This window comes from Crotalus tigris, unplaced genomic scaffold (assembly GCF_016545835.1).
Source record: "Crotalus tigris isolate CLP2741 ecotype Arizona unplaced genomic scaffold, ASM1654583v1 scf7180000018127.1262416, whole genome shotgun sequence".
NCBI classification, from domain to species: Eukaryota; Metazoa; Chordata; class Lepidosauria; order Squamata; family Viperidae; genus Crotalus; species Crotalus tigris.
The window spans coordinates 1042666-1058654 of record NW_024096838.1 but is presented as its reverse complement, the minus strand read 5'-3'; the positions used below and the strand labels follow the sequence as shown (position 1 = coordinate 1058654).

At 40.2% G+C, this 15989-nt stretch overlaps 1 protein-coding gene across 1 annotated transcript; it reads left to right on the top strand.

The window, feature by feature from the left end:
* The first annotated feature begins 2036 nt into the window (after positions 1–2036).
* On the top strand, positions 2037–10439 carry LOC120310165 (vomeronasal type-2 receptor 26-like). The gene is made up of 5 exons (XM_039348267.1): positions 2037–2174; positions 5613–5843; positions 9162–9219; positions 9513–10067; positions 10393–10439. The coding sequence occupies exons 1-4, from the start codon at positions 2037–2039 to the stop codon at positions 10061–10063; spliced, it is 978 nt and encodes a 325-aa protein (XP_039204201.1). The 3' UTR covers positions 10064–10067; positions 10393–10439.
* Positions 10440–15989: the final 5550 nt, after the last annotated feature.

The window sequence follows — 15989 nt, the reverse complement described above, 5'->3', positions numbered from 1 at the left end:
GTGTGCTGCAGCTGCCAAAAAGGCCAACACAGTGCTAGGCTGCATTAACAGAGGGATAGAATCAAGATCACGTGAAGTATTAATACCACTCTTACAATGCCTTGGTAAGGCCACACTTGGAATACTGCATCCAGTTTTGGTCACCACGATGTAAAAAGATGTTGAGACTCTAGAAAGAGTACAGAGAAGAGCAACAAAGATGATTAGGGGACTGGAGGCTAAAACATATAAGGAACGGTTGCTAGAATTGGGTATGTCTAGTTTAACGAAGAGAAGGACAAGGGGGGACATGATAGCAGTATTCCAATATCTCAGGGGCTGCCATAAAGAAGAGGTAATCAAGCTATTTTCCAAAGCACCTGAAGGCAGGACAAGAAGCAACGGGTGGAAACTAATCAAGGAGAGAAGCAACCTAGAACTAAGGAGAAACTTCCTGACAGTGAGAACAATTAATCAGTGGAACAGCCTGCCTCCAGAAGCATTAAATGCTCCAACACTGGAAGTTTTTAAGAAGAGACTGGACAGCCACTTGTCCGAAATGGTGTAGGGTTTCCTGCCTGAGCAGGGGGTTGGACTAGATGACCTCCAAGGTCCCTTCCAACTTTACTACTACTACTATTATTATTATATATCTGAGAGCCGTGTTTTCAAGACTAGGAGCAAAGGAGGGACATTTCAAGGGAGCAGGAGTGTAGCTGCTGGGATAGCTGTGGAAACACAGGAGCTATTTCACAGCACAGGAGGAGGTGACTTCTTTCCCTAGAAGTATCTCAGCGAAGTATGGGTGGACACTGGTAAAAGTCCCAAAGGTGCTTTTTCAGGAGGCAACTGGACTTCCTTGTTTTTCTTTGAAGACGTTTCGCTTCTCATCCAAGAAGCTTCTTCAGCTCTGACTTAATGGTAGGGAATGGAAGGATTTATACTCCTTGCAGACAGCTGGTCATTTGCATTCTTTTAGAGAGTCGTTGAGGCCATCTGGAGGTTTACCTGTGTCCTCAGGGTCACCTGAGTAGTGAAAATGTGGTTGGAGCCTTCTTGGCTGCAGTAGGTTTTTTTTCACCTTGCCTTGGAAGTTTTGGAATATTAAACATGGTAAAGCTTAAATATTAAAACTTCCTGCTTGAACAATGTGTAGATAACACCAATGAGTTTTATCTGAATTTGGTCTTAGAATTCCTGGGTCAATTACAAGGATCACTGAAGGAGATTTCCAGGGCTGAACAAAAAAGGGATCTTCCCAGCTTAAAACACAACATTCAAGAGGGATCCTGGTGAGGTTAGAAGTCCTAATAAAAAATATCTGTGACAAAACGGCATTCAAAGCATTAATTTTAGATACACCATCACACCTTCGCTGATTTTAAAGAATGCTTTTGCAGTGAAATTCGAAGGAGGCTTTTTCCCATTTTGTAATGCACACTAATGCATCTAAATTTTTGTTCTTGTTTTCATTATTTTACTTAACTTCAAATTTCCTATCTATAAAACTATTTCAAATAGATCAGTGGTTCTCAACCTGTGGGTCGGGACCCCATTTGGGGTCAAACGACCATTTCACGGGGGTCGCCAAACAAGGCTGTCCGCCATTTTTCCCCCTTTTCTTTGGCCACGCCCCTGGCACCCGGTGATGTATAAGTGGTTGGGGGTCACCACAACATGGGGAACTGTATTATGGGGTCGTGGCATTAGAAAGGTTGAGAATCACTGAAATGGATAATGGTGATAATGACATTAAAAAGTATTGCTGAGTATTTACTACATGCAGACATCTTTTTATTCACTGGCTGGTAATTCATTTTAGATTTAAACAGAAACCATTGTGGAGTTATATAAAAATGACATTATTTTCATTAACGATGGTTTGAAATTTATATATTTTCAGGAAGGGAAGCCTGCTGACTTGGAAAATTCTCTCCTTTCCTTTTGCAATCCAAGGGATCAACCAAGATCTCCATTTCCTACACAACATCTCTCTGGGTTACAGTCTCCATGACAACCATTTCAACACAATCCTGACTTTGGATGCTTTGCTGAGTATGCTTTCCACCGGAGTAGTAAATATTCCAAACTACAGATGTGGAAGCCATAATGGGCCCTTGGTAGTTTTGGATGGGTCCAATGATGATATCTCCATGCAGATTTCAAACATGTTGGGCATTTATAAGATTCCACAGGTATGTGTATGTGTTGGGGGACACAACTTCTAGTTTGATTTTTCCGTGTAAATAAAGGGCAGCTTTTCATCATTGTAACCGTTGGCCTAATGCAATTGGAGCTGGTTTAAAATTCACAAAGAGACCAAATACTCAAAACATTCAGATCTCTAATATTTAGTAAATCTGAATTTATTTATAAAAGAAACATCTTATATTCAAGGCTAAGAAGAACAGGCTAAAACCTATGAACATACCAATCAGAAAAACTGTCAAATGAACATAGTCCTTGACAAAATGTTGAAGTGTCTTCTTCTACCATATAAGGACCAGGATTTCTAACATATTTATTTATTTATTTATGAGACTTATATACCGCTTTAAGTGCAAGCATTCTCTAAGTGGTGTACACCAGTAAGCAATGTATATATATATTTACATTGCCCCCAACAATCTGGGTTCTCATTTTACCTACCCCGGAAGGATGGAAGGCTGAGTCAACCTTGAGCCGGTGAGATTTGAACCGCTGACCTGCTGAATACAGTCAGCTAAAGTGGCCTGCAGTACTGCACTCTAACTGCTTTGAGTTGGATTTGACTCAACGTGTAACCTATCCTTCTTTTCTTTTTCAGATCAGTTATATTTCTGTTTCAGAGACTCTGAATGAGAAGTCCAACTCCCCTTTTTTCTATCAAGTGGTCCCCAAAGAAGGCATTCAGTACCCCACAATTATTAAACTGCTCCAGCATTTCAGGTGGACATTGGTCGGTCTGATTGCACCAGACACAGATGGTGGAGAGAAGTTCATGAGAACTTTGAGTCCTCTGCTTGTCAGGAATGGCATTTGCATTGTTTTATCCCAAAACATCCCTGTGACTACATATCATGTAATGATAAATGCTTTTCAATTCTCCAAGTGGACACAAGTCAATGTCTTTATTTACTCTGCCGAATCTGATTCCTTCATAATGGGAATAATCATTATGCAAGATATAATTGAAAACCACATAAAAGCCAGAACTGGAAAGGTCTGGATCACTACAGCTTTGTGGGATTTTACTTTGGAGTTGCAGTATAATGAACAGATTATTCCAGCCATCTATGGCTACATTTCCTTTTCGATCCAGACTGGCAGAAATGCCAAATGGGATGATTTTGAGTCTATGTACTATTTAACTATAGACTTTATAAACAAAATGTTTAGTTGTTCATATTCTAAGCATGGCTTGTCCATGAAAGGCTGGACAAGATGCCCAGAGAATAAGTATGTAGAAGCAATGCCCCAAGAGAAGATTGAAGAAATCCTGTCTCTGGACAGCTACATCATTCATCGCTCTATCTGGACTGTGGCCAGGGCCTTAAATGCCATATATTCATCCAGATCCAAGAGGAAAATCAAGGATGAAAAAGACCAATTGCCTTTTCAGCAGTTACAGTCATGGCAGGTATTCCCTTGACGTAACCCCACTTTTGCCATTTTTTTCTGTTTTCTTTTAACTGTAGACTTATCTATGAAGTTTATTATTTTATTCAACGATTTAATTTTCCTGACTATAAAGGCTAACTGTATCCCTTTATTCATATTAAAGCATCTCTCATTCCATCTACTATTTATTTTCCATTTCCTTTTATTTTTCAGATCTTCATTAAAGTTTTAATATAGAAAGTTAGTGTCTTCTGTCCTCCTCCATTCTTTGCTTTGTTGGCTTTGTGATTTTCTTTTAATAAGATCCTTTTATGTTATGGTTTTAACATGATCACACCATCTATCTTCAGCTTCTCTCCCCTAGCAATTTAGCTTTAAGGAGCTTTGCTCTAAGCTGAACTCCTTTACTCTGTGATCCAAGATATGAATTTGAATTCATTCACATTGAATTCATTCAAACAAAGAAGTTGAGACTCTAGAAAGAGTGCAGAGAATGAAGATGAGTAGAGTAGAGTAGAGTAGAGTAGAATAGAATAGAACAGAATAGAATAGAATAGAATAGAATAGAATAGAATAGAATAGAGAATGGCTATGGGATTGGAGGCTAAAGTATATAAAGAACGGTTGCTGGAATTGGGTATGCATAGTTTAATGAAGAGAAGGACGATGGGGGACATGATAGCAGTGTTCCAATATTTCAGAGGTTGCCACAGAAAAGAGGGGGTCAAGCTATTCTCCAAAGCGCCTGAAGGCAGGACAAGAAGCAACGGATGGAAACTAATCAAGGAGAGAAGCAACCTAGAACTAAGGAGGAATTTCCTGACAGTGAGAACAATTAATCAGTGGAACAACTTTCCTTCAGAAGTTGTGAATGCTCCAACACTGGAAGTTTTTAAAAAAGAGTTTGGACAAACTTTTATCTGAAATGGTATAGGGTTTCCTGCCTGAGCAGGGGGTTGGACTAGAGGACCTCCAATGTCCCTTCCAACTCTGTTGTTCTATTCTATTCATTCATGTTTGGAATGAATTCAATGAATATTCTAAAGGTCTTTCACTTTATTAATGCAGACTTGTGCTTTATAATATAAAGAGTTTTTTTTTCTTATAAGCATTTCTTGCCAGAGCCATGGAGTTTACTATTGAACTCCAAGGTCAGTGTTTACTATGTTTTTCTGTTAGTACATAAAATTAAGAACCCTAAAATAAGAAGATCATTTTCCCCCAATGTTTCTGTGACTCTCCTTTTTCAACTTCTCTATGGTGCTGGAGAAGACTCCTGCGAGTCAAACCGGTCAGTCCTAGAAGAGATCAACCCCGACTCCTCTTTAGAAGGCCAGACCCTGAAGTTGAAACTCAAATACTTTGGCCACCTAATGAGAAGGAAGGACTCACTGGAGAAGGGCCTAATGCTGGGAAAGATTGAGGGCAATAGAAGAAGGGGGTGACAGAGAATGAGATGGCTGGATGGAATCACTGAAGCAGTAGGTGTGAACTTAAATGGACTCCAGAAGATGGTAGAGGACAGGAAGACCTGGAGGAATGTTGTCCATGGGGTCATGATGGGTCAGACACGACTTCGCAATTAACAACAACAACAACAATGGATTATTACCAAGTCAGACTAAACAAACTTCTTGTTCCTTTTTCTGAAGGAGAAAGTGATCAAGAAGCTAATGGAGCAATTCCTGGAAAGGCCATGCTTGACCATCCCCCCCCCCCCCAAAATAGATGTCCAGGCAATGAAAATCTCCCACTATCATCACAATTTTTGACATGCCATGATGAAAACCAGATGATCTTACAAATCCTGACCACTGCTTATCTTGGCTGTGGTCAGCTGAGATGTCAAATAACAATTCTAAATAATCTAGAGAAGGCATAGACTAGATAATTGCACCCAGGATACAGAGAGAAATTCCTGCTAATGGTAAGCTCTATGGGTAAACACAGATGTGGAAGTGCAGAACTGTGTATAATTGTACTATTAGAATTCCTGTCCTTTTTTTCCCCTTCCCTTTTGGCTCTTATTTTAGTTTCATCATTTCCTGCAAGACGTTTTCCAGCTTCACAATAACTCTTTGGATGGATTATATCTGGATGAAAATGGAGAGCTAGCTGCTGATCTTGACATCATGAGCTGGTTCCAGTTTCCCAATATGTCAGTTGTCCGGTCAAAATTTGGAAGCTTAACAAAACAGCAATCAGGAGAAGCCATGCTTACTATTGATCAGGATGCAATGATGTCCCCCAAATGGCTCAACCAGGTAAAGAAAATCTTTCTTCCTCAGTTGTTTGAAGGTTGGACCATGGCAACTGGACTTATTTTTCTTGTTAGTTGAGACATTTCGCTGCTCTTCCAAGCAGCTTCATCAGCCAGAGCAAGTTAATTAATTAATAGATGGGAAAATCATCAAATGTGTAGATGATACCAAGCTGGCAGGAACAGCCAACACTCCAGAAGACAGGCTTAAGATACAGGAGGATCTGGACAGACTTGAACACTGGGGGCTATCCAACAAAATGAAATTCAATGGTGAAAAAAATAAGGTTCTATATTTAGGCAAGAAAAACCAAATGTACAGGTATAGGATAGGGGGTACCTTGCTCAAGAGTAGTAACTGTGAGAGGGACCTCGGATTCCTAGTGGACAATACCGTAAATATGAGCCAGCAGTGTGCTGCAGCTGCCAAAAAGGTCAACACAGTGTTAGGCTGCGTTAACAGAGGGATAGAATCAAGATCATGTAAAGTATTAATACCACTTTACAATGCCTTGGTAAGGCCACACTTGGAATACTGCATCCAATTTTGGTCACTACAATATAAAAAAGATGTTGAGACTCTAGAAATTGTGCAGAGAAGAGCAACAAAGATGATTAGGGGACTAGAGGCTAAAGCATATAAGTAAAGGCTGCTGGAATTGGGTATGTCTAATTTAATGAAGAGAAGTACGAGAGGGGACACAATAGCAGTGTTCCAGTATCTCAGGGGCTGCCACAAAGAAGAGAAAGTTGAGCTATTTTCCAAGGTGCCTGAAGGCAGGACAAGAAGCAACGGATGGAAATTAATCAAGTAGAGAAGCAACCTAGAACTAAGGAGAAACTTCCTGACAGGTAGAACAATTAACCAATGGAAAACAGAAGCTTTGACCTCTTAGAGGGGATATTGCATTATCAATTAGATCAGTGGTTCTCAACCTGTGGGTCGGGACCCCATTTGGGGTCGAACGACCATTTCACGGGGGTCGCCAAACAAGGCTGTCCGCCATTTTTCCCCCCTTTTCTTTGGCCATGCCCCTGGCACCCGGTGATGTATAAGTGGTTGGGGGTCACCACAACATGGGGAACTATATTATGGGGTCGCGGCATTAGAAAGGTTGAGAACCACTGAATTAGATGCTTGAATATAGTTAAGAATGGATTGCTAGAAATAGAAATATTATTATAACTAGGTCAGGAGTAGGCAACCTTGGCTCTTTTATGCTGGCTCAGGAAATCTGGGAGTTGAAGTCCACGAGTCATAAAAGAGCCAAGGTTGCCTACCCCTGAACTAGGTAGATAAGACTGGTAATCAGAATATCATATTTTGGCATGAAAAGGGAAATAAGAAAATGCTAAGAAGTTTGAATAAGGGAAGCTTTTGGTTACCCAAATATAACTTGTTTTCAAATTATAAATGATTAGGATATTTTGAATATGGATGGGAATATAAAACTGAAAAAAAAGCGAAAATAGGATACTGACTGATTAAATGGATATTGAGTGCAAATACAATTAAGATATGTTTTGGTTAGAAAAGATATTTTAAACTGATATCATTGATACTATTAGAAAACTGTAATAAATGCTGATATTCAACTGTATATCTACTAATAACAATAAGAATTTATTTGCTTAATGTGGAAAAATGTTTATTACTGGAAGAAGAGAGGATGTATTGGATGGTGTAATATTGGATTTAGTTTGAAGAAGCTTATATGTACCACAGAATTACTAATGGACCCATTCAACACATTGTCTATTAAGCACTTGTTTGTAAAAATAGAAAATTAATAAAATATTTGTATAAAGAAAACTATTCTTGCTCTGATTTACAAATGTTTCAGACCTTTTTGCCCCGGGAACCATATTTTCATCTCTCCAATTCTTCCCAGAGGCCCCACAGATGGTGCCGAAACCCATCTATGTTCAACAAGACCAGGTCATCTTAGACAGCCACCAAGTAGCTATCAGCAGAAGCTATAAGGACAAACTCCATACATTTCCTATATATAATCTTTGATGTTCCTTCTATTTTTGTTTAGTCCCTCCCTGAATCTAAGTGTGTGGAGAGTTGCCATCCAGGATTTGTCAAGGTGCCTCGGGAAGGGAAGCCCCCTTGCTGCTACGACTGTGTGTCTTGTGCAGAAGAGACCATCTCCACTCAGGAAGGTTGGTGGCTCTAAAATTCCCCAGTGGGAATAGTTAGAGATTCTTATTTCTCAGTTGGGGTCCTTCTTTTTTTCAGTTTCCTTGCCTTGAAAATGAGTTTTGTGAAGTGAGTTGTAAAAATCATCTGGGAGAAAGATGATGCAATTCAACCAGGCCCTTTTTCCTTTGACCATCTCTGCGAAGTTTTTTCTGATGAGAAATGAGGACCTTTATATGAAAGAGGATTTATTTTTCAAAATTCCATACTGACGTTGCTTTAGCCACTTGTTTACAAGTTAAAAAAGACATATTAAGAGAAAAATCCTGCATAGTCACAAGAAAAAGAATATTTTAAAATATGTAAGACTCTCAGGCAAAGGCAGATGTGAATGAAATTGATTGCTGGGAAAATATTGTTGAAAGAAAAATCTTCATCAGGGTTCAGTCCAAGCCAGGAATAAACAAAATGGAGACTGCTTTAGAAAGAAGGTTGTAGTTTATTGAAGAGCAGAGCCAGACAGAAGCATGGCTCTGGGAAAGCTGACCACATGTAGCTGGGAGTGATGGGTTTTTATACCTTCTTGGGCTTTTGTGTTTGGAGTTGTTTCTTTTTCCTATGCCATGATTTTTGATCCGAGCTTTTGAGTTTGTCCTTTTTGGTATTCTGATAGTGTGGGTTAATCCTATTATGTCCTAAAGGTCATATTCTGCTTCTCTGGGGCTGTGGCTGATGACTATATGCGGTATTGGATTTTTTAGGTGAGGAGTTATTGGTTCTAGGAATCTTTGTCTTTCTAATCCCATCAGCTCCAAGCTTCCTGGCTACAGTCTTTCTGAAAGGATGATCACATCTGCATTTCTAAAAACTGGCCTGCTTGGTTTCTGCCTGGGGGAGGGAGACTTGGGGCTCTCTTTGCCTAAGATATTTTATATTCCTTTGGGGAAATATAATATTCTATCCCTTTTAATACCCCCCCCAATATTTCCTTCTCTAGGAGAGTGGGTGGGTGCTGACTTCCAACAATATAAAAAACAGCAACCAAAAATAGATGGAATTGTCCGATCTCAGATGATGCATTCAGGGAAGAGATGATAAAGTTGGACAAGGTAGACAGAAGGAGAAAAGGCTGTTGGAGGTGGATAATGATGTTTCTTTCATATCTCTTATTTGCAGATGCAAAAAAATGCACCAGATGTCCAGAGGATCAGCATCCAAATGAGAAACAAGATCAGTGCATCCCCAAGATCATAATTTTCCTATCCTACGGAGGACCTCTGGGGAATATACTGGTTTCATTTGCCCTGATCTTGTCTTTAGCCACAGTGCTTGTGTTAGCAACCTTTATAAAACACTTGGAAACTCCACTAATCAAGGCCAACAACCGGGACCTCTCTTTCATCCTCCTCATGTCCTTATTGTTCTCCTTCCTGACCTCCTTCCTCTACATTGGCCAGCCAAGTAAAGTCACTTGTCTTCTCCGTCAAACTTTTTTCAGCATTGTCTTCTCAACTGCTGTTTCCTCAGTCTTAGCCAAGACAATCACAGTAGTGTTGGCCTTCCTGGCCACAAAGCCAGGCAACACCATGAAGAGGTGGCTGGGGAAGTCTCTGGCCAACTCCCTTGTTCTTTCTTGCTCTGGGATTCAAATTCTCATTTGCTCTATCTGGTTAGGAGTCTCTCCCCCCTTTCCTGACTCTGACTTCCACTCCCAGTTTGGAGAGATTATCTTGCAATGCAATGAAGGGTCTGTTGTCATGTTTTATGGAGCCCTGGGCTACATGGGCTTCCTGGCTGTCATTAGTTTCATGGTGGCTTTCCTGGCCAGGAAACTCCCTGGAGCCTTCAATGAAGCCAAGTTGATCACTTTCAGCATGCTGGTCTTCTGCACTGTCTGGATCTCCTTTGTGCCCGTCTACCTAAGCATTAAGGGGAAAATCATGGTGGCCGTGCAGGTTTTCTCCATTTTGGCCTCCAGTGCTGGTCTGCTGGGCTGCATCTTCATCCCCAAGTGCTACATTGTTATCCTGAGGCCAGATCTCAACACAAAGGAGCAGCTTATATTAAGAATAAAGTAAGAAGGTAGGGGTTGCCTTTTTTTTTTTGCATTTTAAGATAATAATTTAGGATTCCTCACGACAAAACAAATTTATTTTTTGTTTTCCATTTTGAAAAACTCAACCTGCCATCTTTAGATTTTTGGGATGGTGATAAAAACAAAATAGAGACTGAACAATTCCCTTCCAAATTATTATTATTATTTTTTTACAAAATTAGAGCTCAAAATGTATCACTCTATATTACAAAGTTTTTTTGGTTTTGGTTTCTCATTCCCAAGAATTATGCTTATTTTTGCTTAACATTTTCCTTGTCATTTATTTACAGTTCAATAATTTCTACCTTACAGCTTCGGGATACCATCACACAAAAACACAAACAAGCATGATTACATCTGAACAACTTTTTTCTGATAAGTAAAACTAAATGAAAGTGATCAAGGAAAATAAAATTAATAAAATGAATATAGTTTACATTGTGTTTGCCTTTTTTTTTGGTTTGCTTGTGCTTTCCCCATCTAGAGTCCATTGAAATTCAAGCAGTCTGGAAACACTGTTAGTAAATCCAGATATATTCCCTGTTGCTGAGAAGTCATTGAGGCTAAGAAATGATTTTGGCCTCCACAGTTGACCAGATTCTGAGACACAAATTTCCATTCTCTTTCCAGCATATTCTATATTAGTGGTGGTGAACCTATGGCACGGGTGCCAAAGGCGGCACGCAGAGCCCTCTCTGTGGGCACGCATGCCATCGCCCCAGCCCTAGGCCTTCAGCTGGGTTTTATAAAACCTTTTCGCTTTAGGCCTCTGCCACCATGTACAAAAAAAAAAGGTTCAATCAATTAGTCAATTTCAACTTCTCATGGGAAAAAAAAAGATCTTGCAAAGTTGGAATTGATTGATTGAACTTTTTAGTCCCACCCAGTCTGCCATTACCACCACAGCCATGCCCACCCAATGGGCCACAGCCAGCCAATGGGCCACAGCCAGCCAATGGGCCACACCCACCGGCACCCGACGATGCATAAGTGGGTTTTGGGTTGCAGTTTAGGCACTCGGTCTCTAAAAGGTTCACCATCACTGTTCTCTATATACTGCACGACACAAAGGGTGTCTTAGGACCATTTGAAGGGGGATTTTAGGATCATATGACAGGGAATTGGGGGGGGATTCAAAAAGTTCAATCTCCTTGGAGAATTTCTAAGCAGAGGGAAGAGCTGAATAAAAAAGTTACACACACACACACACACACACACACACCATATAGATCAATTTTGTGCATTTTATCATAGAAGAATTTGCTTGGTCCTACCTGAGGAACCAGCTCTTGTAGAACATGGAGAGGGCAAGCAAGCCCAAGATGCGGGTGGAAATCTTCTGAAGGAAGCCCCCACAGGGGGCTACTCAAATGGCTTCCTGCCCTCCCCATTCACAGCCCTTGGTATAACAATAATAATAACAACAGCAGCAGCAGCAATAATAGCAATAATGGTAAGAATGACTATAACAATAACAACAACAATAATATTGGTAATAGTAATAGTAGTGATAATAATAGCAGTAATAATAGCAATAATACCAATACCAATAACAACTATAACAACAATAACATAACAATAGCAACCTATAATAATAGTAATAGCATAATAATAGCAATAAAAATTACTATAACAATAACTATGACAACTATAATAACAGTAATAATAACAATAACAATAACAACTATAACAATAATAAGCAATAATAGTAGTAGCAATAATAATAGCAATAATAGCAATAATAATAGCAATAACAATAACAATTATAACTATAACAATTACAAGAAAACAACAGTGGTAGTAGTAGTAGTAGTAATAATAATAATAATAATAATAATAATAATAATAATAACAACAACGACGATGACAACAACAACAACAACAACAGCCATAATAGGATGGATTCCCTTGTCAAGAACTGCCTACCTGTTGCTAGGCAGAACATCCCTGGCTCGGCTTTTGCTGAGGGAAATAGCTTCAAAAAAGATGGGAAAAACTCCTGAGGGGAATCGTCCTTCACTGTTGTTCCATCTCATTCTGTCCATCAATCTGAACCCTCCTGATACTTATATGGGGCCAATTGGCCATTTTCATGAGCAAAAAGCAGGCCCGGTGTTGGATGTGTGGAAAGCAGGTGCTTCCAAAAGTCTCATTTCCAAATAAGGAAGCATTCCTGCCCCTGCACCGGGCTGAGATGCTCCCTTTGTGTCCCATCATCCACTCCTCCTTCTCCAATCCTTCAGATTTTATTCCTTTCTTGGATTGTTGTAAAAAGGAAGGCCAATGCATGTCACATTTTTGTTTTCTTCTGCGGGCTGAAAAACACATCTCTTTTTTTCCTCATGCTCGCAAAAGATGGAGCTGAGGGTGAACTTTCATTCTCCAAACTTGTGGGTTGGTTTCTGAACATTTCATTACCAGGCTAGGTAACATCTTCAGCGGCTTTTAGATGTCTGTGTCAGTGCTCTTCTATTTATAAGGGCTTCAGATGTGGGTGTGTTGAGTGAGGGTCTTGTGATGAATCATCAGAGAGAGGTTTGTGATGGGTCTTGTAATGGGGAGGTTGCTACTGGTCAGAGTCATTGGAGGATGTGAATTATCAGTGGGTCAGGGGTGAGTTATCAGCGAGAGATGGAGCTGCTGGGGCAGGTAGGGGCTGCCAGGGGCATTAGACTTCCTCTAGCATCACTTTCTAGACATGTCTTGACAGGAAGGACGACAACTGCCATAGAACAGTGCCTTCAGGCATGTCTCTGCAATTTTTCACTAACCTGCTTTTCTCCACCTACCCCTCCTCACACAGAACCTTGGTAGAAGTTCAGGATCCAGTCCCGAGAGGAGAATTTGGTTCTAACTGTAATTATCACCATCCTAGTCTCTGAAATGTCTGCAACTTCTCCTGTGGCTGCATTTGATGTAAACATCAGACTGAAGCAATACAGAAGCGATTTTGCAGACAAAAGGATAAAGGCTTCTAGTCATGTTGAATGTTTTGCATGAACTTTAGGAGAAGTAGAGGTTATGCTGTTGAATGTATCTTTTTCTCCTGTCCATGTGAAGCTTGGTGTGTCTCTGAATCAGGAAAGCCACTGGCATTTCCATTTTGTGACAGTGATTTCAATTCTTCTGACTTCTTGTTGTTTAGATACAGAGAAGTGACTGATTCAGCCAAAGGGGCATGGACCTCCTGCTTTTGCTTATGATGATATTCCTTGGGCTGACCCAGAAAAACTCTGGGAGGCTCAGAAACAAATGCCCCCTGACTTTGAAGAAGCAGAACAAAGGACATGCCTGGAGCTATTACAGGCAAGGAGACCATATCATCAGCGTGGTTGTCACTGCAACAAAATCTTTGGCTCAGCCATTACAATTCAATGGGGCTCGTTACATTTCTTCTCCTCCGTAAGTCATGTACTACGATGGAGTTGCATTCCGTCTATTTGTATTTCTACCGTTCTTCTTTCTTTCTTCCTATTCCACTTATTCCTAACTTGCAGGACATGTGTAAGTTCTTACATCCTTTTGATTTACAGGACTTAGAATAGAAGACTAGAATAATAATTTTATTGTCACTTTGAATGTATCCTGATCGGCATACATTAAAATGAAATTTTGTTGCATACAGCACTTAGAGCAGTGGTTCTCAACCTTTTTAATGCCGCGACCCCCAACCGGTCGTAAGTCGAGGACTACTCAACTGGTCGTAAGTCAAGGACTACTCACTGGTGCAGCACCGTTTGCAGAATGGGACTTTTGGCGGGCTCAGCAGGGCAGAGACAGCCTGGACAATTCCTATTGGCTTTTGAAAGCCAATAGAATTAGACTTTATTCAAGAGAGTCTATTCTATTGGCTTTCAAAAGCCAATAGAATAAAAGGGAGTAGCACAGCTAAGGAAAAGGGGGAAAAAATGGCGGACTGCGTTGTTTGGCGACCCCCGTGAAATGGTCGTTTGACCCCTAATGGGGTCCCAACCCACAGGTTGAGAACCGCTGACTTAGAGGGTCACCACCTCTGATATACACTACATAAATATGTCAAAAATAAGTACAGTTCTTCGTCCATCGAGTTCGCTGAGGGCCTTGACATCTTGTGGATTATGGGCCATCAACGATGTGTCCGTAGGTGGCTGCTAAGACCGATGTTAGCACGGAATGTTCTGCCACATTGTCAGAATTAGGGAAATAGGGAAATGGGGAAAGTCAAGATGTCAAGACTTGCGCGTGGATTGGATTTAAGTGAGGGAGAAGTGCGCATAGTCAGTTTCACTCTCTCTTCCCAGATCTATCAACGGTCATGAAGGCAGTTTCTGCAAGCGATGTGGTATGCTGAGAGCACGGCAAGACACGAAAGATGTCCTGGTCAACCACTGCGCCCAGCCTATCTCCAACTGTCTCAAAAATAAGTAAATAAATACAGAATTATGCATATACCCACATATATTATATGACACAGAGAAACAACAGTCTAGTTTGGGTTATGTATACATGTGCATGGTGAGAAAAATGAATCTTACCAGATGGATGGCATAGGGAATAAAGCTATTACAGAATCGGGTAACTTTTCCCTTTAGTCTGATCTTCTGTGAGAATATCATATGCAAGGATGGGGCTTAAGAAACCCTTAAAAAGCCCAAGAAAGGGAGACACGGGAGTCCAGAAGATCTTCTCCTCCTCTTCCCATCCTGAATTTACCCCTTGAATACTAATTTTTGATTCATATAGTTACAGAAAGGATTGTATTTGCCTCTGCCCACCCCGTATTAAATGCCTACTCCTTATAGAAATACAAGATATTTATTTTTTAGAATTGCTTTGCTGGCCCACTTATTCACCCATGTTCTTGCTTTCATGGTGGTTCTATTTTAATAATTGAGTAATTTTTTGAATCCTGGTTATTGGACAAATGAAAATCAGAGCTACAGGTTGTCCTCAATTTACAATTCACAATTGAGCCCAAAATTTATGTTGCTAAGTGAGAAATTTGCTAAGTGAGTTTTGTCCCATTTTATGATTTTTCTTGCCAATTTGTTAAGTGAATCACTGCAGTTGTTAAGTTAGTAACCTATTTTCCAAAGCACCTGAAGCCCAGACAAGGAATAACGGATGGAAACTGATCAAGGAGAGATTCAACCTAGAAATAAGGAGAAATTTTCAGACAGTGAGAACAATCAACCAATGGAACAGAAGTTGCCTTCAGAAGTTGTGGGTGCTCCATCACTGGAAGCTTTCAAGAAGAGACTGGACTGCCATCTGTCAGAAATTGTGTAGGGTCTCCTGCTTGGGCAGGTGGTTGGACTTGATGACCTACAAGATCCCTTCCAACTCTGTTATTCTGTTCCATTCCGTTCCGTTCCGTTCCATTCTGTTCCATTCCGTTCCATTCCATTCCATTCCATTCCATTCCATTCCATTCCATTCTATTCTATTCTATTCTATTCTCACGATCGTTAAATGGATCTGGCTTCCCCATTGACTTTGCTTGTCAGAAGGTTGAAAAAGGGGATCACATGATCCCGGGACACTGTGACCATCATAAATATGAACCAGTTGTCAAGCATCCAAAAGTAAATCACATGGCCATGGGGATGCTGCAATAGTCATAAGTGTGAAAAATGGTCATAAGTCACTTTTTCAGTGTCGTTGTAACTTTAAATGGTCACTAAATGAATTGTTGTAAGTCAAGGTCTACCTTTACTACAAATATATATTGGTGACTGTTAATCCTGGGGGAAGACTATCTCTGACCCATGTTCTCAACACTCATAAAAATGAAATGGTGATAGATGATTATCCTTCTTCTCTGTATTTGGATAAGTATTAGCTTAATAATAGTTTTTGTGGCTGTTGAGGGTTATGTTGATAACATGAACATTTTTGCAGTACTGTATATGAAGATCTGCCAAGAATCC